The sequence below is a fragment of the Lottia gigantea genome, assembly GCF_000327385.1.
Source record: "Lottia gigantea unplaced genomic scaffold LOTGIsca_173, whole genome shotgun sequence".
Taxonomy (NCBI): domain Eukaryota; kingdom Metazoa; phylum Mollusca; class Gastropoda; family Lottiidae; genus Lottia; species Lottia gigantea.
In genome coordinates, this window is record NW_008708187.1 from 284,155 (window position 1) to 305,104 (window position 20,950).

A 20,950-nucleotide genomic window follows, 5' to 3' on the forward strand; every position below is an offset into this window, starting at 1 on the left:
CGAGGAGCCCGGCCGAGAATCATGTACGTGCTTTTCTTATTAAGTTTGGTGCTGGTCGCCGGGGCTTTGCCCGCTATGAAGAAGTCTGCTATTCCAGTTTTGGAAGCCATAGAGCGATGCCGGGTGTTAGGGTAAGATCTTTTATTTGTTCCAATATGTTACAAAAGAGCTTGGAGTATTTGGATTGCAAAAGAAACCCTGGTTCTTTCATTTTAAGGACAGCCTTTTCACATCTTGCGGACTTTTTGGTTATTTTTTCGACTGACATATTGAGCAATTGGCGACTGCTGGGACATCGTAATCACCACCATGAAAGCACCCAAGAAAAGTTGTAATGTTACGCTCAGACGAGATGCTTAGATCCACAATCCAATTCAGGTCCGACGGAAGAAAGGTGTCTTTTCTGAAGAACTGGTTGCTTCGAATTGACTTGTGTTCATCTTGGAGTGTCCATGCAGCAAAATCTTCCGATTGAGTTTCTAGACGCAATGACAAGTTCGGAGGACAAACCAGGACAAACATTTTGCAAATGACCTTTTCAGGACTACCCGTACCCATTTACGGATCGGATGACTAAAATACAGAGGAAAGGTGACCTTTCCATTGTTGCATGTCGAGTTGCAGGTCAATAATTTCTCGGACGTAAGAAAAAATGCTCATAAACCGTCTAATCAGACCATTCAGAAAAGAAAAAAATGCGGGGATAACTTCAGAAAGGCGTAAGATAGTTGTGGTGAAGGGGGATCTTCTATGGAACCCAGTGCTCTTTCGGGAAATGGTCTTTATTATCATATTTTTCGGGTAGTGCTCACCACCCTTCAAAACTCGTCTAATGAAACATCAAGCCCAAGGACAACTGGAAGAGTGTCATCATCATCACCATCACAGTCATCCATCGACTGCAGTAAAAACGTCATTTGTGTTTTTTAGATCATCAAGCAGTTGGCAGTTTTATGTGTCCTATTTTTTTAAAAATGAAACCTGTCTGTCACTGTCCTATTTGACAGGTCCATTGTAATAAAAACGCAAGAATATAATTCATTCCATGTACAAGAGACGCAGTTAACATTATGCTGTCTGTCACACTTTTTAACATCTCTACAATGACAAGCTATTACTTGTCTTGCATCATGGAAGTAAATACAGCGATTTGATTTGATTGTAATTGGAGAGTGCAATCAGTGGCACAATGCATCGCAAGTCTTTTGGCACCTTTGGACAGCTGATTCTGTTCTGAGTTCTCCGAAAAAGCAAACCCTCTTGAAAACATAATCGCAAAGTGGTATCTAGTGACCGAGGATTGTTAAGACAAATTTACGATCAATGTTGGACTCAAAGGTTGTACTGGCTAGCAATGGACAATGTCCTCTCCTGGCACCGACTGTATACCAGAAATAGATTAAGAGGTATAGAGATAGCAAAGATCTTTACTGCATATTCGTCATTAGCGTCTTCATCTTCTATTTTCAGGGTGGACATCGAAGCTTATGGGTCCAAAGATGAAATCTTAGCCACTACAAAAGAATCCAACAATCTGAGGGAATGCTTCGACATTCTGGTATCTGCTGACCAAACTGCGCTGACTGAAGTCGCCATGTTGGGAGTTCTGATGAAGCGGCTGCAGACCCGCCAGGCTTTAGGAGAACCAATTTATGAACTTCTATCCAAAGGTCTACCAAAAGGAGCAGGAGCTAAAGCAGTCACGAATGGCAACATGTCCGGAGTTGGTCAAGCCTTATTAAGACGACATAAGAGACAGGTTATGCCTTTGGGCGAGGTTGGTGAAGATCCAGGAAAGCGGGCCAGGAAAAGAAGATTAGGTCTTCCAATTGGTAAGAACTACTAGCTTCACCTTTGAGAACAGGATGTAGCAGAGTCGGTTAGAACGTTTGAATCATTACCTAACGGCATTGGCTTGATTACTTTGAAAAAAATGTCGTCGTTGGTTCTCATCTCGGTTGGCGAGTGAAAGTCTGATGATCTTGAATATGCCAACTTTCCTCATTATTCCATTCGACCCAGCTGTAAATGGGTACAGATAATCCAGGAAAGATCAATACCAATAGGTTTTGGTCAAGGACCAGTTGGTAGAAAGGATCCTCATTATGCCAGTCAACCCAGCTGTAAATGGGTACGGATAATCTGGGAAAGATCAATATTAACTTGATAATAACGTTGTATCTTTTAATAGGTGAACCTGGTGAAGATGTTGGTAAACGAATGCGACAGAGACAACAGGGACGAGCTCGTCAGAATTACAATACCTGGTTGAGGAAGTACTATGCGTGGTATCAACGAGCACAGCGGTATTATGCCAGAAAGAGAGGCGCTCGGCCCGCCGCAGCTGCCAAACCAGCGGCGAAAAAAACGGCTGTATAAGCGAGTGTAAGTGGTTCTTTTAGTTGGATTCGCACAGTTCGTCAAAGAGTAACGAGTCGTCTTTGATTCCTCCCGTGGCTCAACTAGATAAGCGGGGAACCATGGATTGAGGTTGGTTGGGTCCGCTCCCGAGGGAATTTCTTTAAGATAGGCTCTCCAACATCTTCTTTTTTCTGGCGTGGGGACCGGTGGAACTGGTTCAACCAGTCCCTATGGTAGTTGAGCTACTGGGTTCGGCTTGTAGATGCTGATGCTTTGACAGATTAAACCACCGCACCCTAGAAGTTTTTCGTAAGTTAAGTACATCTCAGATGCTCTTGAAGTAATGCCTTAACTAAAAGCACTTGCATCTTGAATTTGACGCTTTGTGCGTTTATGTGATCAACACATGTAGGTGAGGGGAGTTTAAAACCTAACCCGGACGGACTCTTGGAAGCACTAGCAGGTCTTAAAGCATCTGCCACATTAAATTACCGCCCATTTTAACATCCAGACCAGGAATAAGTTTCGTTTCAAAAGCTGATTTTTCTTTTCAGATCCCAATAATGTTTGAAGATGGTATCAAGTTGTCAAGGGCAGTAACTCGTCATGTTTTCGTGATAAAGTAAAAGACTTTTAGACCCCGATTTTGTAGTGTATATTTTTTTTAATGCTGTGAACGATATTAAATACGGAGAAATGAAAATTAGTTGTGTAAGGTTATACGAAAGGTATCCGTACCCCTAATCAAGGTTGTGACCTCACCGCATTTGGGCTTCCACCCATGTCCCCTTCCCATGAGGACCAAGATTCTAATTCCCAAAAGAAGTTCAGAGCGCTAAGCAACGGTAGGAAAGCCACAACCGCAAAGGAGAGAAAAGTTTTAGCCTTGACGGATAGGAAATTCCAGTGTAGCTTTAACCACCAGCGAAGCCTCCCCCCAATTATTGTTCCGTTCGATCGAAAAGATTCCCTTCCGATGTCAGACCCATCGACCTTTGGTGATACCCAGTAGCAGTGGCAAGACGAACACTTTTACCAGCATTACCAGAACCCTTTCCCATAATGAATTGCCCAACCCTTGAGTACAATGACTAGATTTAAAAGACCCTAATCGAGCCCTAAAATGGCTAACCATGGCCTCTATGTAATACACAGTGGTAAGTTAGACCAATCCCCTTCGATCCAACCCCGCCAAGCACCCACCAGAACTTGGTATAAATACAAAAACTAGATATATATTCAATACCCAAATTGAATCCCGAGATGGCGAACCAGGGCTTCACAGTAATACACAGTGGTAGGTTAGACCCATCCCCATCGATCCAACTCCCCAAGCACCCACCAGAACTTGGTACAAAGATAAGATCCGGGAAGATTTAGAATAAATTTTATCCATAATTAAATATACAACTGTACACAATTCAACAATTACAGAATACTATCCGAAGTACATACAAGAGATTGTCTTATTTTAAGTCTGGGGCAATTTTGAAATTTGTTGGGGGAGAATGCAATTGATCAAGGACCCCGAAAGAAAAATACTGAAAACTCTTGGCCAAAAAGATAAAATTTTAAGTTTCATCTAACAAAATAGTGGGTCTTACAATGGTCTTTAGCAGTGGAATAAAATTACGATTGCATCGAACTTACTGACCCTATGCAGTTTTAATATAATATCAATATCGGATGAGGCGGACCCAAGAGTCTCAATACTGATTAAACCCAATTACCGGTCAGGGGAGTTACCTAGCTCAGAAGATTCAGGTGCAGATAGACCGGCGAAACTCTGACTTATTGACCCTAAGGAGCTATAATATCAATATTGGATGAGACAGATCTGAGAGTCTGTCCAAATACTGCTTAAACCCAATCAAAGTCGTAGCGGAAAGGAGACCATTTTCCCTGGATTGCGGGCAGACAAATTGGTGAATTTTCTAGTGAATACGATAATATACATAACAATAATATAAAAAACCAAAACATATACAGTAAAAAATGCGATTACTTGGTGAAATGCAACATCTACACGATTCCGTACCAGAAAAAAATACTTCAGGGAACAATTGGATCCTCTTGATGACGACGGTGAAGATGGTGATGGTGCCTTAATGACTGAAGCATCTATGCCGGTTACAAAATGCCCATATGGTATACCGGTGTTTGCAGCTTTTACTTGATTCATTGCCAGCCCATCTACTCTAGGAACAACTGGGTCCTATTTAATGATGACGATGAAGCCGATACTTTCAAGACCTAGATGAACATCTACGACCCGTTCCAAAATGCATATGCATGGGAAAAAATTGGCAATGCCTAGTATTTTACGTACCTTCATTCATTCTCTTATCCCTCCACTATGTGCAATGGGGGAAATTTCACGAGAACAGTGGCACCTACAGACTAAGAAGAAAGTTGCACCGAGTGTTATGATGACGATGTCATCCTAACTAATCTGTGGTGTCTAAACTACAGTAGCTAATGCCCATCAGATTGGCGAACAGCTTGTATCCGATCTTCGGAACCCGAGAGAAAATAAGAGGTCCATAAAATAGAGAGGACCATCTCCTGATAAATGCGTTGATTTCTATGGTTAATGAAAATAATAATGAGGAGATCGTGGATGATCGTGAGGGGTGATGATAACTATACACTAAGCACTACATATAACACGATTGGCGACTCTTTGTCATTGGATGAATCTGAAAAGTTCCTTGGGAAAATTCAATCATCAGATAACGCAAGATCTGCTTACTTAGTTATTGAATGATTTTCCCGAAGTCTTTTCAGATTCAACGAATGGGCAAGCCGACAGATATTTAAAAACACTTCGAATCATCACCGTCTCCGATTTCTATTTCGTGATCGATAGTCTTTATCGCGATTGTGATATCGATCGTGTTGACGACGATGATGATGCCCGAATCGATCACGATCCTCCAGTTGTGGACTAGATTGTCTATTCCCGTTCCCGAATCGCGACGTATCACCACCTGCCCCTCGTAAATCTTTATCCTGAACAGTCTCCGAGGGAAGCGGGGGCAAGGGAGGAGGAAGAAGCGGTTCACTAGGGAGAGGTGGCATGCCAGGTGGCATGAGCGTTATAGGTTCAGTTCCTGGTGGTGCTGGCGGCCTCATCAATGGTTGTCTGAATCCAGGACCAGTTCCCGGGAATCTTGGTCTCTTGTCGCTGGGTTCTCCGTCTGATAACGTCGGTTGAAAAGGTGGTCCACGCTTCATGGTGCTCTCTGGTCCTGGAGCTCGGAATCTCTGGTCACCTGCTGGAAACGGAGGCCTGAAAGGGGGTTGGTTACCTTGAAATACTGGAGTGCTTAGCAAGGGTCTGGGGCCAGCATTTGAGACTGGCGGCAGGGGAGGTGGAAGCAGAGGCGCCTGACCAGTTGGTGGCCGTCTCATATCCACGTCCTGAGTTCCGAACCCAAATGGGTCTGACGATCCCCCGATTGGTCTCATTGGTCCGTCCAGCTTCCTATGGTCAACGTCTTCGTTCATCTCCTCAGTTTTAGGAACACCAACTGGTCGGAATTTCCCTTCTTTTGCAACTGGAGGAGCGTTTGTTGGAGGTTGAGGCGTGCTCACATTAACGGTAACAGCTTGTGGAAACTTTCTGTGATCCACATCGGTAGTTGTTGGCCAGGTTGCAACTTGCTCGGATGTCGTAGCTGGAGCTGCCCAATCCTTTTTAGACTGAGTGGGAATAAATCTGGGAAGCATACCACGGACAATTCTGTCATCTTTATCAAGCGAGTGAGTCTTCCTGTCATCCTTATCCAAAGAGTGTGCTTGTCGATCGTCTTTGTCCAAACTTATGTCAATGATATCTGATTTCTTCTCACTTCGGTAGTCTTTGTCCAATTTCGCCTCGTCCGTAGAGGTTTGGGTGTCACTTGCGGAGGATTCCCCGTCACTGGCAGCTACCGATTCCCTCACCTTTACATCAATTAGTACAGAAGCTATGGGAAGATCATCTAAACCAGGGATGACATTCTTCTCCCGTCTGTTGACTCCTTTGAAAATAGCCAAGGAGTCTTTGTCTTCTTCCAAATCAGATTTGGGTTCTTCTGTCTTCTTCTCCTTCTCCTTTTGGATCTTCTTGGATTTAATTCCAGACTCTGACCCATGGCCCATGACATCTTTCATGAGAGCTTGAAGAGCCAAGGGCATCTCATGTGGCTTCATGGCAGACACAGATATACTCTCAGCTTTGGCTTCAACTTCCGCTTCAATGGGTAACGGTGTTGCAGATGTGGCCACAGGTGTTTTGGATTGTGTGGATTTGAACACTGATACCAGATTGTCCAGCATCTTGGTGGTTTTCAGAGCATCCAACGCTTTGCTGATTTGGATAGAATCAAGCTCCTTGGTTGTTATTGGAGTCACGGGGAGAATGGGTGCAGCTGAAGTAACAGCATCTTTTGAGTCTTTTTCCTCTGGTTTCGAATCAACCTTTTTGGTTGAATTTTCCTTTGCATCATGTTTGGAGTGCTTCACAGCAACCACATAGTCGACTTTTGGTGGAGTCTTTTGGACTGAGGAGGTCCTCTGCTTTTCTGGTGATTCAGTTACATGGGTGACTGCGGGTTGTGATGCTGTGGACAATGATGAAGCTGTAGCAGTTAAAGCTATAGTTGATGCTCGTACACTTTCAATTTCAGCCTTTTTCTTGGCCAACAACTTTTTCTGTTCCTCGACTTTACGAGTTAAATCAGCCAAAACTTTTTGCTGATCTGTTGCATCTTTGGATGCAGCCAGGGCTGTCACCATTAATGCCGTTATCTCTGATCGGTTGGTGCTGTTTGCAATCTGCTGGACAAGTTTCTCTATGTTGATGCCTGGTTTGGAATGATGCTGATGCTGATGCTGATGATGATGGGATGTGGATGCTCCAGATGTTGATGGTATTGCTGCAGATGATGGTGTATCTTGTGGTAAAAGAATCAGGTCTTCAGAGCCGCTGGATGAAATCGGATTCTTGAGACAGGATTTGACCTCCTTCTTGCTGGTGGAAGGTTGAGAAGAGGTTGGCTTAGATTGAGATACTGAAGACTTTAAACTGATGGTGACATTGGACTTGGTGACATCTGATGGTGGTTTAGAGCTGACTGATGGTTCTCCAATGGTGGCCAATGTCAGCTCCATTGCTCTGGCCATAGCTGATGATGGTCCACTGGATGTGTTGTTTTCCTCAAATTCTGGATCATATGGAACCTCCTCCTCTTCCACTCTTCCAGGGGAATAAGCTGAAATACACAAAAATATGATTCACAAATTTGCCCCAAAATCATTTTCCCTAACCCCCCAAAAAACCAACGATCCAAAAGCTACCATCACCAAAACATAAAATCCTTTACCACTAAAGAGAACATTTTAACAATTGAAGAACTTGTAAAAAACTTCTAATAAATCAAAATTTTGGATACCTTGGAACTGTGCTTGTTAAAATTATATTTTCTTCAGCTACAAATTCACAATTCGCGCAAAGAAATTTGGACGGTTTTTGTTTCCAACATTATAAACAAGTTCAAGGTGTACCTTGAGGAACACAACCTGAATATTGATTAAAAATACATGAGGACTCTCTCATCCAAAGATGACTCACCTTCAGTGTCATTAGCCGAGGACTCTTCTGTTTCAATGGGTACCACTTCTTCCATAGCATACGCTTTGATGATGGGATCTTGAATTTCTTTGTAACCGGCAGGAGTTCCTGGTTCAGAGCTCGAATTGGAACTAGGGGTGACCACCTTGGGTACATACATTGAGGTCTTTTTCTCTTTGTGACTGTATGATGGGCTATCCACTGATAGTCTTGGTTTCTTAGATGAGCTAGCAGAAGAATACGAACTGGATGAATGTTTAGATTTACTGGCCTCTTTGACTAAAGGAGATTTGGGTGGTTTGGATTTCTGTCGAACCAGGACTCCTATTAACATATGTGGTCTATTCTCTTCCAAACCTGAAAGGATTGAATAGAATGAAGGAATGAAATGAGAGAAGAATGAATGAAAGAAGGAATAAAAGAAAGATACTATAAAGAATAGCTGTTTGAGTAAAGTAAAGTAAACTAAAATGGAATGGAGATGGGCACCTTACTTTTCTACTTCTTTTGGGCAAATGAGGATCTACAATGCCATGCCTTACTGAAATTTTGTCAGAGAAGTGGCAGAACCTATACCATTTCATAGCCTGTTGAACATGGTTAACCTCGGTTCCCTTTCTGAATATTTTGGTATTTCCTTCCAACAGACAAAACGCTGAGATCTTTGCTTACCTGGTCCATCAAAGGGTAGAAGAGTCTGGGGAATCCTGCTGTGGGAAGCCAATGGGATGATGTAGAAATCCTTGACCTGCTTGGGAGAATTGCCAACCACCCCGCAGCGTGCTCGAGAGTTGAGATAGGAGTACAGGTTAATATAGGAGGTCTTTTCATCATCACCTGCTGGTATAAATCTTATCACACATACATCCTACAATGAGAAGAAATTGAGTTTTACACCCTGAGCCTTAGACCATCAATAAAATGAAATGGGGACCTGGCTGACTCTCCGAACCACTGGCATGGCATCAGATATCAAAAATCCAAAAATTTGTTTCCTGAAGTCTGATTGATCAAAAGGTGATGTAGAAAGCATCAAATAAGAAAGGGTTTGAGATTCCTGGAAGCTGCCAAAATCTATTTTTACTCACCCTGGTGCCAGCTTGCTTAATCTTTGACAAATAATCCCAAATTTGCTCTGGAATGATTCGACCACAGATTTGAATAGTATCAGCAAAACTCTGAAATCAGAAACAAGGAGAACATCTTAGTTTAATGAGGATCCTTTCTACCAGCTGGACCTTGTGCAAACCTCTTGGTATTGATCTTTCCCAGATTACCCATTTACAGCTGACTCAACACCTTGACAGTACATATCATATCCTGACCCTTTGTATCATGATACATGCTATACCTTGGGAAACTTGGCAGTACCCACCACCCATGGACTGATAAAGGGGTCTTACCATTCCATCAGTAGGTCCAGACACTCTGTAAGCTGATGTAAAGAACTTATTAAACTCCTGCATGTGAATGAATCCTTTCCACATGACTGGACCTGATGGTTTGAACTTGGCTCTGGATTCCTCCAAACCGGATTGCAATGCTGAATCTGGAGACCTGAAAATACAAAAGTTCCGGTAATCTGTGTTCATAATATGGAGCTTCTTCACGATCTTCTTTCCTAGCTCTTCCACATACCCAATGCCAACTGGATCACCTGGATTGACGAGGGCATATGGCTTCTTCAGGAGCAACAAGCAAACGACGTCATAGGATTCCAACATCTCTGTATGATCTAGCTACAGCCCTCACCAAAGAACTTACCGAACTGTGACAGGAGAATCTGGCAGCTCTACTTTCGTTTTCTTAACATTGGCAAGAGCTTCTTTCACCACTTGTTCAGCTTTCTTGATGTCCACTGTAGTCTCTTTAGTGGCTTCCTCCACTTTTTCTTTATCCACAGAGTGGGCTATTGTCACCTGGAAGATATATGAAATGATATGGAGTTTTACATCCTGCTTTTCTGCTTTGAGCTAACGTGGACAAGCAATGCCATATAAATTACAATGAGGGAAATTTTGCCTGGACAGCAGAAGTGGTATAGCAAGAACCACAGTGTACCACATAAAGGAGGAAGGACCTTACCTTTTTAGGCGTAGATTCTTCAGAAGGGGGAGCTTGTTTCCCAGTACATATTTTACAATTGAGATCAAAGAGATGCATTCTGTGTTTGTCTGTGGTGTCCACAATCAGCTCTGAGAGTAAATCAGCTTTCGGTTCAATCTTTGGTTTATTTGGGGTCGGCTTCTCAGCTTCATCCTGAAAAAAAAAAAATAAATAAGTAAATAAATAAATAGATAAATAAATAAATGAATGAATGAATGAATGAATGAATGAATGAATGAATGAATGAATGAATGGATGGATGGATGGATAGATGAATGAATGAATGAATGAATGAATGAATGAATGAATGAATAGATAAATAGATAAATGAATAAATAAAAAAAAAATAAATAAATAAATAAATAGATAAATAAATAAATAGAAACGAAATGAAACGAAACGAAACGAAACGAAACGAAACGAAACGAAACGAAACGAAACGAAACGAAACGAAACAAAATTAAAAAACGTACCCTGAGGTTACTCATGTCTTCATCCAGTTCTATTTCACCTTTATGAGTTTTTTTACGAATATGAAAACTTTCTTTAGCTGCTTTCTTTTCTGTTTCTTCTATTAGCTTCAAAGTCTGAAAATAAAATGAAGCTTTACTTTTTACTTTTTTGCATCTTATTGAGGGAATGTAAATGGATAGTGTGTACAATGAGGGAAATTTTACTCCTGTCTACTAACTGGTCCATGGTTAGCCTTATCCAAACCCTTTTACAACTAGGTCCACTGGATTAATGAGGAAAGATGACTATTCCAGGCTGACCAAGATAAGAACCCACAACCACTATTTGTTTAAAAACCTTACGTGTTTAGTTTCCATTTTTCTCCATTCTGCCAATTCTTTAGAGGCCAATTCTGTTGAAGACATCTGGACTAGTTTAGATGCTCTGATTTTACCATTTAATATTTTTCGAAACAAGCCCTGCAAAAAAATTTGAATTAAAGCCAGGCACTTTTGGGGGCTTTCCATAGCTGGTATATTCTATCGGCTGGTCCTTGACCAAACTTCTTGGTATTGATCTTTCCCAGATTATCTGTACCCATTAGCTGGGTTGACTGGAATAATGAGGATCCTTTCTACCAGCTTGTCCTTGGTCAAACCTCTTGGCATTGATCTTTCCCGGATTATCTGTACCCATTTACAGCTGGGTTGACTGGAATAAAGAGGATCCTTTCTACCAGCTGGTCCTTGACCAAACCTCTTGGTATTGATCTTTCCTAGATTATCTGTACCAATTTACAGCTGGGTTCATGCCTCAACCAAGCTCAATGCCAAGGACCACCATTTGTTCAACTCAAAGGGAAACTTACGTTATTTTTGGTGTCTTTAATGTTGAAGATCAAACTGCGGTACTTGTTTCTGTATTTGTGACCTACGTCTTTGAAATAGTTGAACATTTCTTCTTCAATAGACAGTGAGATAGCTTTTATTTCACTACTGGACAGTAGGACATCATCAGCATGCTCTGCCCTGGAATGATAGAAAGTATGAATGAATGAATGAATGAATGAATGAATGAATGAATGAATGAATGTTGAATGCATTCAATACAAGCTCTAAGGAATGTAAGAAAGAATGAACGAATGAACAAAAGAAAGAATTGTCTTTGACAATACTGAGGACCCTGTGTCCCTATTCGAATCTCTCAACTTATGGTCTTTATAAGCACTACTTAAAACACCATCTAAAGAATCAAGTGTTACTATATATAGATACCTGTTGGACAGAGCATCACGAAGATGCTTCCTCACGTTGAGACGAACAGGATCAGGTCCTTCATCCTTCTTCTCTGACGGTTTCTTATCCTCCTGCTTGTGATGTTTACTTCTCTTGTGGTCCTTGCTGTGACTCCTGTGCCGGTCTTTGTGATCCTTGCGATCCTTATCACGACTGTGATCACGACTCTTATCACGATGTTTGCTGTCTTTGTGGTGGTGATGTCTGTGGTGATGCTCTGAAAAGTAAGTGTATCACCAGACATCATCACCATTGTAACAACATCTAAACACCCGAACAACAGCGAGAAAAGGACTTTGAAATCGTAGGATTGGAGAAGGAGGCTTTAAAGACCTCAAGGTGGGAATTTTACAGTTACTGCAGTGACACAAGGTTACGTTTGATTTGTTCACTTGCGTTATGAGCCTCTTTCTGGATTCAAAATGGCCGACGCATGATTAAGATCTATGGTGGTTATTCCTGCAAAATTTACTATGATGTTGAAGAAAATATTTGTGTTCTTACTTGAAGATGAAGATTTTTCTGAACTTTTACTGGATGAAGTTTCAGCATCTGATTTCTGGAATAAGCAGGAAAAAAAAAATGACGCCATCTTAAACCACCAATTCCAAACACAATCAAAGGTTTAGTTGCTTGGATTAATCACGAAAAGCATCTGATTCAAAAATCACCAGAAGTTCAGCAGGTTGGGACCTCATGGACACAATGTGGACAAAGATTCATAATGGAAGGCTAGAAAGACCAGTTTTTATAGAAATGGCCTTGCCAATACTTACTGAATGATGCCTATGTTTAGATTTGGGGGTATCTCCTGATACAGTTGTACTGCTAACTTTAGAGTCAGAACTGAACACTTTTACTGGAGAGTGGAAGGTCTTCACCTAAAAATAAAAGCAACAGCAAGTTCCTTACTGACAATTCAAGAGATCCTTGACCAAAACTCTTGGCATTGATCTTTCCCTGATTATCTGTACCCATTTACAGCTGGGTTGACTGGAATAATGAGGATCCTTTCTACCAGCTGGTTCTTGACCAAACCTCTTGGTATTGATCTTTCCTGGATTATCTGTACCCATTTACAGCTGGGTTGACTGGAATAATAAGGATCCTTTCTACCAGCTGGTTCTTGACCAAACCTCTTGGTATTGATCTTTCCCAGATTATCTGTACCCATTTACAGCTGGGTCAACTGGAATAATGAGGATCCTTTCTACCAGCAGGTTCTTGATCAACCCTCTTGGTATTGATCTTTCCCAGATTATCTGTACCCATTTACAGCTGGGTTGACTGGAATAATGAGGATCCTTTCTACCAGCTGGTTCTTGATCAACCCTCTTGGTATTGATCTTTCCCTGATTATCCGTACCCATTTACAGCTGGGTTGACTGGAATAATGAGGAAAGATGGCTTATTCAAGGTCACCAGACTTTCACACGCTGACCGAGATAAGAATTAGCAAGCATTAATCCAAGATCCAACCATAAAAAGGAAAGGAGGAGGACTCAAATCCAAAGCACTCCTAAATCATTTCACTTCAAAAGACAACATTGTACTCAAAATCTATATTTACCGGTATGGGTTTGGGTTTAGGTTGTTTACCAGCTTCTGTACAAACTGGACACACAAAGTTCATATCCAGAGCTTCGAACTCTTTACCCATAGTTTCTGTTACACCTACACAACTGCCATGGAACCACTTCTCACAGCAATCACACTCAATCATAAACCTGGGAACCAAAATGGCATTTACTGTATAATTGCTAAACATCTTAGAGCTAGGATATTCTAGAAACAGAGTTGGCATTACGCAGACACCATAATATTAGTGGTAATATCGGTTGTGAAATAAAATAAAATGGGGATTGAAGACTGATTGAAGACAGTTGACACCATGCAGTGTACAATGAGGGAAATTTTGCCAGGACAGCGATATTAGCGTACTCTTTTTTGATTTCCAACTGCACAGGACCTCAGTTAATTGTTCCCCAAGCACTCAGTTATTTTTATATTAACAGCACCAACATGGGGGCCATTTTCAGCTCGCCTACCTGTTACTGTGAGGCTTACGACAAAGACAGTAAACAGTATTAGGATCCAACCAATCTTCATCATTTTCATCATCTTCAAAACTCAGTCCGCCATCACTTTCTACAATGACAAGGGAAACAACTCTTCTCAATATCAAAATCAAGTATGATACTGTCAATATTAAAGCGAAGTATGATACTGTCAAAATAAAGTATGATACTGTCAAAATAAAGTATGATACTGTCAAAATCAAAATCAAGTATGATACTGTCAAATCAAAATAAAGTATGATACTGTCAAAATCAAGTATGATACTGTCAATATCAAAATCAAGTATGATACTGTCAATATCAAAATAAAGTATGATACTGTCAAAATCAAGTATGATACTGTCAATATCAAAATCAAGTATGATACTGTCAATATCAAAATCAAGTATGATACTGTCAATATCAAAATCAAGTATGATACTGTCAATATCAAAATCAAGTATGATACTGTCAATATCAAAATCAAGTATGATACTGTCAATATCAAAATCAAGTATGATGCTGTCAAAATCAAGTATGATACTGTCAATATCAAAATCAAGTATGATGCTGTCAAAATCAAGTATGATGCTGTCAAAATAAAGTATGATACTGTCAAAATCAAAATAAAGTATGATACTGTCAAATCAAAATCAAGTATGATACTGTCAAAATCAAGTATGATACTGTCAATATCAAAATCAAGTATGATACTGTCAAAAAACTTTTGCTTTGCTTACCACTGTCCATGCCTTCTTCAGATGGTTTTCGATCAGGGGCCTCATCAGGGTTACTTGTTTTACTATCCTTTCTTTCTTTTTCACTCTTTACAGAATTTTCCCCCACAGACCTCCTCTCAGACTTCTTCCTGTCCTCAGTTGAATGCCGGTGCCTTTCCTCTGTCGAATGTTTACGTTTTTCTTCAGAAGAATGTCGATGCTTTTCATGGTGACCCTCTGTTGAAAGCCGATGTTTGTCTGCACTGGATTCCCTTCGTTCCTTCTTGACTTCAGACTTCTGACCTTTGACAGAGTCTGACCTTTTAACCTCTGGCTTTTCTCCTTTGACAGAGTCTGACCTTTTGACCTCTGACTTTTCACCTTTGACAGAATCTGACCTTTTGACCTCTAGCTTTTCACCTTTGACAGAGTCCGACTTTTTCATTTCTGGTTTTTCAGTTTTAGTCTGATCAGATTTCTTCCCCTCTGACTTTTCAACTTTGACCTGGCCTGACTTTTCAACTTTGACCTCAGCCTTTTTGACGTCTGCCTTATCAGTTGAAGGCTTGGAAATGTCCTGTTTCTCATTTTTAGCAGGCGTCTGCTTGGCGTCTTTCGGTTTTTCAACTTTGACCGGTTTAGAGTCGGAATCCTTTCTCTCGGTCTTGACCTCAGAATCAGGAATTCTATGACCCTTGGCATCAAATTTAACTTCAGGAGCTGGCGCTTCTTTTTCATGCTCATGAACGATCATGCCATCTGGTTTAAAGAGGTCTGTCATTGTGGGATCGATGAAGACTTCCGTTTCGGACTTTCTTGCTTTTCTTTTCGCTGCATTTTTGTCCACAGAGGTTGGGGTCTTTGGTGTTTCTGGTTCCTTCTTAGCTTCCTCTTCTGCTAATTTCTGTTCCATAGCAAGCCTCTTCTTCTCTGCTAATTTCTTCTTCTTCTCCTGCATCATCTTCATCTGACTTGGTGGCTTCAAGGTCTTTAAGAATTTGGACTTGCCAGCCATGCCGGGCTAAAAATGAAATTGGTCACAATAAGAAATGAAATGAATGGAGTTTTACACCATGCAGTGTGCAATGAGGGAAATTTTGCCACAACAGCGGCATTAGCTTACTCTTCTTCGATTTCCAACTGTCGAGGGATCTTTAACGTGCAGAGCCTGTAGCACAACGGGCCTCGGTTTATTGTCCCATCTGAACGACTAGATGCTTTTTCCATGTCAGTCCCTCTTACCTATATCACTGACATACAAACCCTATAAAATTTCTTGTGAATCCTCTAAAATTCTTACCTTTTTATGGAGGATTTTCACGGTTCGTTTAGATGATATGGCTGCTTTCAGTTTTTTCAGTTTAGAAGGTGATTTAGCTAGTTTGGATAAAGTCTTCAAAGGGAGATCCTCATCATCTGCCTCCTCTGTAGCAGTCGGCTAAAAATAGACACAAAAGGGTTACTGAGACGGTGTGAAAAAATCTCCTTGGTCTCTTTTTTTCTATCTTGGAATGCTGTAATTTGATTGGATTGTACGCTAGCAAATACAGCCAATCAGAGCCTACAGCATACAGACTGATCTTATAATTTACAGACCTTCTGTCACAGGCTCTGATTGGCTGTATTTGATAGCGTACATGATACAATCAAAGAGCCTTATATAGTCAAGGTATTAGAAACAGTTCTTGATTGCCTGACATTGTGAAAGATGCAGTATGAAAGGAATATTTGTTTATCAAAAATCACCTGTTCAGTAAGCGTAGCCTTTAATTTGGGTTTCACTTTCTTTGGTTTGGTGCGCTGTTGCAACTGTCCAAGAGGAATATCTTCTTCACTGGATTGACTACCTGCTTCTTTCTGATCCTTTACTTTCACTTTCCCTTTCTTGGTCTGGACTGTTCCTGTCTTCTGTAGTCCCTTTTTACCAGTCACTACTCCTACAATAATTTTAATCATTGAGTATAATGAAGTATGTCTAAATATTACAAAATAGACCACAACTGTAAGAATTTGATTGGACCAATGTATTAATAATGGACTCAATCTTCAGTAAAAGCAACAGAAGCAAAAAATTATGACTTACCCTTTTTAGCTGCCCCTTTCTTTCCTTTCGGTTTTGTGTCCAGTTGGGTTATAAACTCAGAATAAGGAATATTTTCAACGCTTGCATCGCCATTTTTTTCTTCTGCAGCTTTTTTCGTCGCAGCTGTTTTGACGTCAGCTGCAGTCTTTTTATCTGCTTCTTCTTCATCTTCCTCTTCTTGCTTCTTCTTTCGACCACGTCCTCGTTTGGGCGTTGGCTTATTGTCCGATTCAGAATCGTCTTTTTTCAAGGTGCTTCTGGTCAAAGCTGGAGAGTTATTGCCCTTGGCTGAAGCAGGGGATGCTGGAGTTTTAGCAGGAGAAGCAGGGGATTCTGGTCTGTCTTTAAATAATGGATTCTTCCACTTGCCACGACTGACTCTTTTCATTGGAGGCGGAGTCTCTGTGCCTTCTGTTGCTTTCTTGCCTCGCACTGCTGGTGGTTTGGGCGTGTCTTCTTCTGTAGCTCCTCCTCCCTCTTCTCCTGACTCCGCCTCTTCTTCTTCTCCATTCTTGGCAGATCGAGTTCTTCTGTTTTTCTGAAATAAATCAAAGTCCTACTTTTCAATATCTTCTTGGACTAAAACTGCAGTGTGCAATGAGGGAAATTTTGCTAAGATTGAAATCTAACCTCTACATAAGGAGTCACACACTGAGCCAAATGGACTGAAAAGGATTAGGCCACAGGAAAACCAGAATATATAAAATTTACCCACCTTGTTCCACTTAGTGTTCAAAGGGTTAGCAGGATCAGTCTCAGTTTTGGGTTTCCGCCCTCGTTTCCCTTTCTTAGGTTCCTCTTTCTCCTCTTCTTTATCCTCCTGGTTCAATAAAGCCTCCCTGGCCTTCTGTCTGTTCTCCTGCAGGATCTTCTCTGCCATTTCTCGTTGCTCTGCATCACTAATACGTGTTGAACGCCTGCCACAAAAAAAAAGGATCATGACTTTATCGAATGTGAGAAAAATTCTTCAAGTTCTGATGTATCTTTTATTTTTGGGCCAAACGATGGTATTTTTTTCAGATTCAAAGCCTACTAGATCTATATAATGAAATGGAGTTTTACATCCTACTTTTCTGCACCTGACAGGCAACACAATGCAGTGCCCAATGAGCTATATTTTTGCAGTATTAACCTTTTCGTTTTCTATTTCCTACTGTCAAGTGATCTTTAATGTTTACATCAATAAACAAAACCCATATACCATTGTACACTGGGAGAAAGTTATGGTCTATGGTGTATCTAACCGACACACACCCCACCCTCCCCCTTTAAATCCTGGTCTATACCCACCTGATTGGCTCATGAGGAGACTTATCCTCTTCTCTCTTTCCTTTACTGGATGTAGGAGTCGCTGGTGGTTTGAAACTGGATGATGGAGACTCAATAGGTTCATAACTAGGTGATGGTGTATCAAGAGGTTCGACGCTGGTGGGGAGGTTCTGTGGTGGTTGACGAACCAAGGGCATGGCATAAGCATGATCATTGAAAGCTGCTGCAATAACAGCCAGTTCATGTTCTCTCACACCATCCTGCAGAAAAAAATTTGAATTTGAAAGTCAAGAAGCCATCTTAGTGACCTAGGAAATGAGAAGTACCATCAGGTGTTTCAAAAAGAGTAAGCAGGTTAGGTCAAAAGGTCAATTGGAATGTTCAAGAAGGCTGTCTTTAGACCCTAACTGAAGTGACTATATTATAAATAAAATCTAATAAAAAATGAAACGAAAACTAATTTTGTTTCGACTGTGGTAGATCAAGGGTTGGATCTTTAAGACTCCTACTTCCCTTGAAGCATCCTGAGGATTAAAATCAGAAAGAGCTTACCTGGATGATCTGATGAGCTGTAGCTTCATCAATGGAGAAATCTTGGGAAGTGCTTGGTCCATCCATACTGGTAATCAGACTAGTCTCCAGATTCTGAAACTCTGCCTGCTGGAGTAGGGATTTCACAGCATCGCTGGACAAAACATCTTCTAGCTGATTCAGATGCTCATCACTTAACCCACTAAATGGATTCTTGTCCTGAATTTACAAAAAATGAAATGAAATGAATGGAGTTTTACGTCCTACTTTTCTGCACCTTGTGGGCTAATGAAGACGGGTAACGCTCTGCAGGGTGCAATGAAGGAAATTTTGCCAGGACAGCGGCATTAGCCTGCTCTTTTTCAATTTCCAAATGTCGAGGGATCTTTAACGTGTACAGACTGTAGTACACGGGGCCTCGGTTTATTGTCCCATCAGAACGACTAGACGCTTTTTCCATGTCAGCCCCTCTTACCCCTCTATGGAAATAATGGTGGAACTCACCTCTCCCTGGCTTTGAAGATAGGAATCTAGATTCCACGCCTCTTGACCCTGACCTTGGTCTGCTTCTTCAAGGTCATCTGTTCCAGTTCCTATGGAAGCAGCAGTTGTAGAAGTTTGTCCTTGACCTTGGGCTGCTGTCTGCTGCCTTGATTCCTGAGCTTGTGATTCTTCTTGCTTCTGTGAAAGTTCAAGGTCATCGGTTCCAGTCCCTGTAGAAGCAGCAGACGCCTTTTCTGATTGTCCTTGACCTTCAGCTACATCATTAAGTGTAGCTGTGTCCTCCCTGGAAACCTCGGACATGGCACTTTAAAAACAAAATTCCTTAAATAAAACAATAAATAAAAATATTAAATGGAATACTGTGTGCAATGAGGAAAATTTTGCAGGACAGCAATTTCCAAGATTCAAGAGCCTACTACACTTTTGATGAAGCTATCAAGCTCACTTAAGTAAGCTTACTCAAGTGACAATTAGCTTCTCTGATCACTGTAAGCTCAGAATTGAATTCTTCGTCAATTGAAATCAACCCGAAGACAATTTTAGACTATCAGTACCCTTTTGGAGTTAATATTTGAAAAAGATCGACATACAAAAATTATTAGCAAATGAAAATGTAATTCTAATATGCTTTTGGTCAGACATCAAACATTTCATGTTTATGTTTGCATTCTACATAGATCTAATTATGTGGCCAATGGTTGACCAAGGCATGACATGTCCGTCCATGCGATCAGCTAAATTTAGACCATTGTATTGTTGGGTTTACACTGAATATAAGACTGAATGAATGCATGAAAAAACATGATGCAAAATTCTTAGGTGAATTTCATCAGTTTAGGGTCGTATGTACGATGACTGCAGCTTAATTTTCATTTTTTTGGAGCATGAGATTAAAAAGAAACTAACGCTTACCTTATTTTTAATGATCTTCGGGAGAAAATGCATGAAATTTCCTTAATTATAAATTACAGTTTCCGACGGAATGGTGACCGCCGCCATTGTTGTTTTCAATGATCACGTGATATTTGTTTACGTCTACTTTGGGCCATTTTTTTGGAGTTTCGTTCCCTTTGAGACCCACATCAAAAGTGTCAATGGTCTTCATTCTTTGAAATCGGTAGCCCTGAACTTCTGCTTTCCTTTCCAATTCATGCCAATGTCAAAATAATCCATTAACATTGTTATTTTTGTCAAAAAGTTGACCGGAAATAGAATTTCCTGAGATTTCCATTGATGGGAGCTAACTCTTCCAATCATTTTTGAAGATCAGACTACAATTAACTTCCTAATTTTTTTTTAAATTATGTGATCCTAATAATGAAGCATTTCAGGTGAGAAAATTGCATTAAATGGGAATGTTTAATATGTGTCTAACATTTCCGCATGGGGATTCCCCCTTAATTTTTGATAATTGCATATTCATGATGCAAATAGAAGCTATAAGTGTTTCCAATATCATTATTCAAATGTAACTGTCTTCACCTTCAGCCTTGACAAATATCATAACTGAACTGGTTTGATAAATAATGATAAAATGCATCAGTTTTATAATTTTATTTAAAAAAAAAATAATCTTTAAAATTTACACATTTAAAAAAATCACAAACTAACAATTTTTTCTTTTCGAAAGAATATTTTCTATCCACAAAACAATGATGAAAGCACATCTACGAAACATCAAGACAAAAACAAATAAAACAAACAAACATGCACACAAACAGACAGTTTTTTAAAACCAAAAAGATTTTTTTGAAGTTTGCAACTTCAATACGTATATCAAATTGTCAATTTTTAAGTACCTGCACATTTTTGCAGAATTGAATTGCATTTCCAACAAGTTTTTGGAGAAATCACATATCATTCCACTTTGTGTCCTATAGCATAAATTCACAGCCAGTCATTTTAAGTAACTATCAAGACATGACCGGCAAACACAACCAAATCAACATCCCTTG

The 20,950-nt window shown here is 40.4% G+C and overlaps 2 protein-coding genes across 2 annotated transcripts; one reads left to right on the forward strand and one right to left on the reverse strand.

The window, feature by feature from the left end:
- LOTGIDRAFT_238831 (hypothetical protein) lies at nucleotides 1–3,064 on the forward strand. Its single transcript, XM_009051897.1, has 4 exons — nucleotides 1–131; nucleotides 1,471–1,832; nucleotides 2,192–2,385; nucleotides 2,916–3,064. The coding sequence occupies exons 1-3, from the start codon at nucleotides 22–24 to the stop codon at nucleotides 2,377–2,379; spliced, it is 660 nt and encodes a 219-aa protein (XP_009050145.1). The 5' UTR covers nucleotides 1–21; the 3' UTR covers nucleotides 2,380–2,385; nucleotides 2,916–3,064.
- Nucleotides 3,065–3,732: 668 nt separating this feature from the next.
- LOTGIDRAFT_238832 (hypothetical protein) lies at nucleotides 3,733–19,295 on the reverse strand (the record flags this gene model as incomplete). Its single annotated transcript, XM_009051898.1, has 23 exons — nucleotides 3,733–7,619; nucleotides 7,979–8,335; nucleotides 8,651–8,846; nucleotides 9,067–9,156; nucleotides 9,382–9,535; nucleotides 9,743–9,897; nucleotides 10,064–10,237; nucleotides 10,558–10,671; nucleotides 10,900–11,016; nucleotides 11,406–11,565; nucleotides 11,812–12,049; nucleotides 12,337–12,391; nucleotides 12,609–12,713; nucleotides 13,403–13,559; nucleotides 13,881–13,980; nucleotides 15,302–15,629; nucleotides 15,909–16,046; nucleotides 16,355–16,545; nucleotides 16,692–17,229; nucleotides 17,407–17,608; nucleotides 17,982–18,220; nucleotides 18,513–18,710; nucleotides 18,996–19,295. 23 exons carry the CDS (start codon nucleotides 19,293–19,295, stop codon nucleotides 5,197–5,199), a joined length of 6,729 nt encoding a protein of 2,242 aa, XP_009050146.1. The 3' UTR covers nucleotides 3,733–5,196.
- Nucleotides 19,296–20,950: the final 1,655 nt, after the last annotated feature.

Bases quoted from the DNA above. Each gene is read 5' to 3' on its own strand.
- LOTGIDRAFT_238831 (XM_009051897.1), top strand. From the start codon at position 22: ATGTACGTGCTTTTCTTATTAAGTTTGGTGCTGGTCGCCGGGGCTTTG. The intron at 132-1,470 runs GTAAGATCTTTT...TTCTATTTTCAG, and splicing joins GAGCGATGCCGGGTGTTAGG to GGTGGACATCGAAGCTTATG. The intron at 1,833-2,191 runs GTAAGAACTACT...ATCTTTTAATAG, and splicing joins AAGATTAGGTCTTCCAATTG to GTGAACCTGGTGAAGATGTT.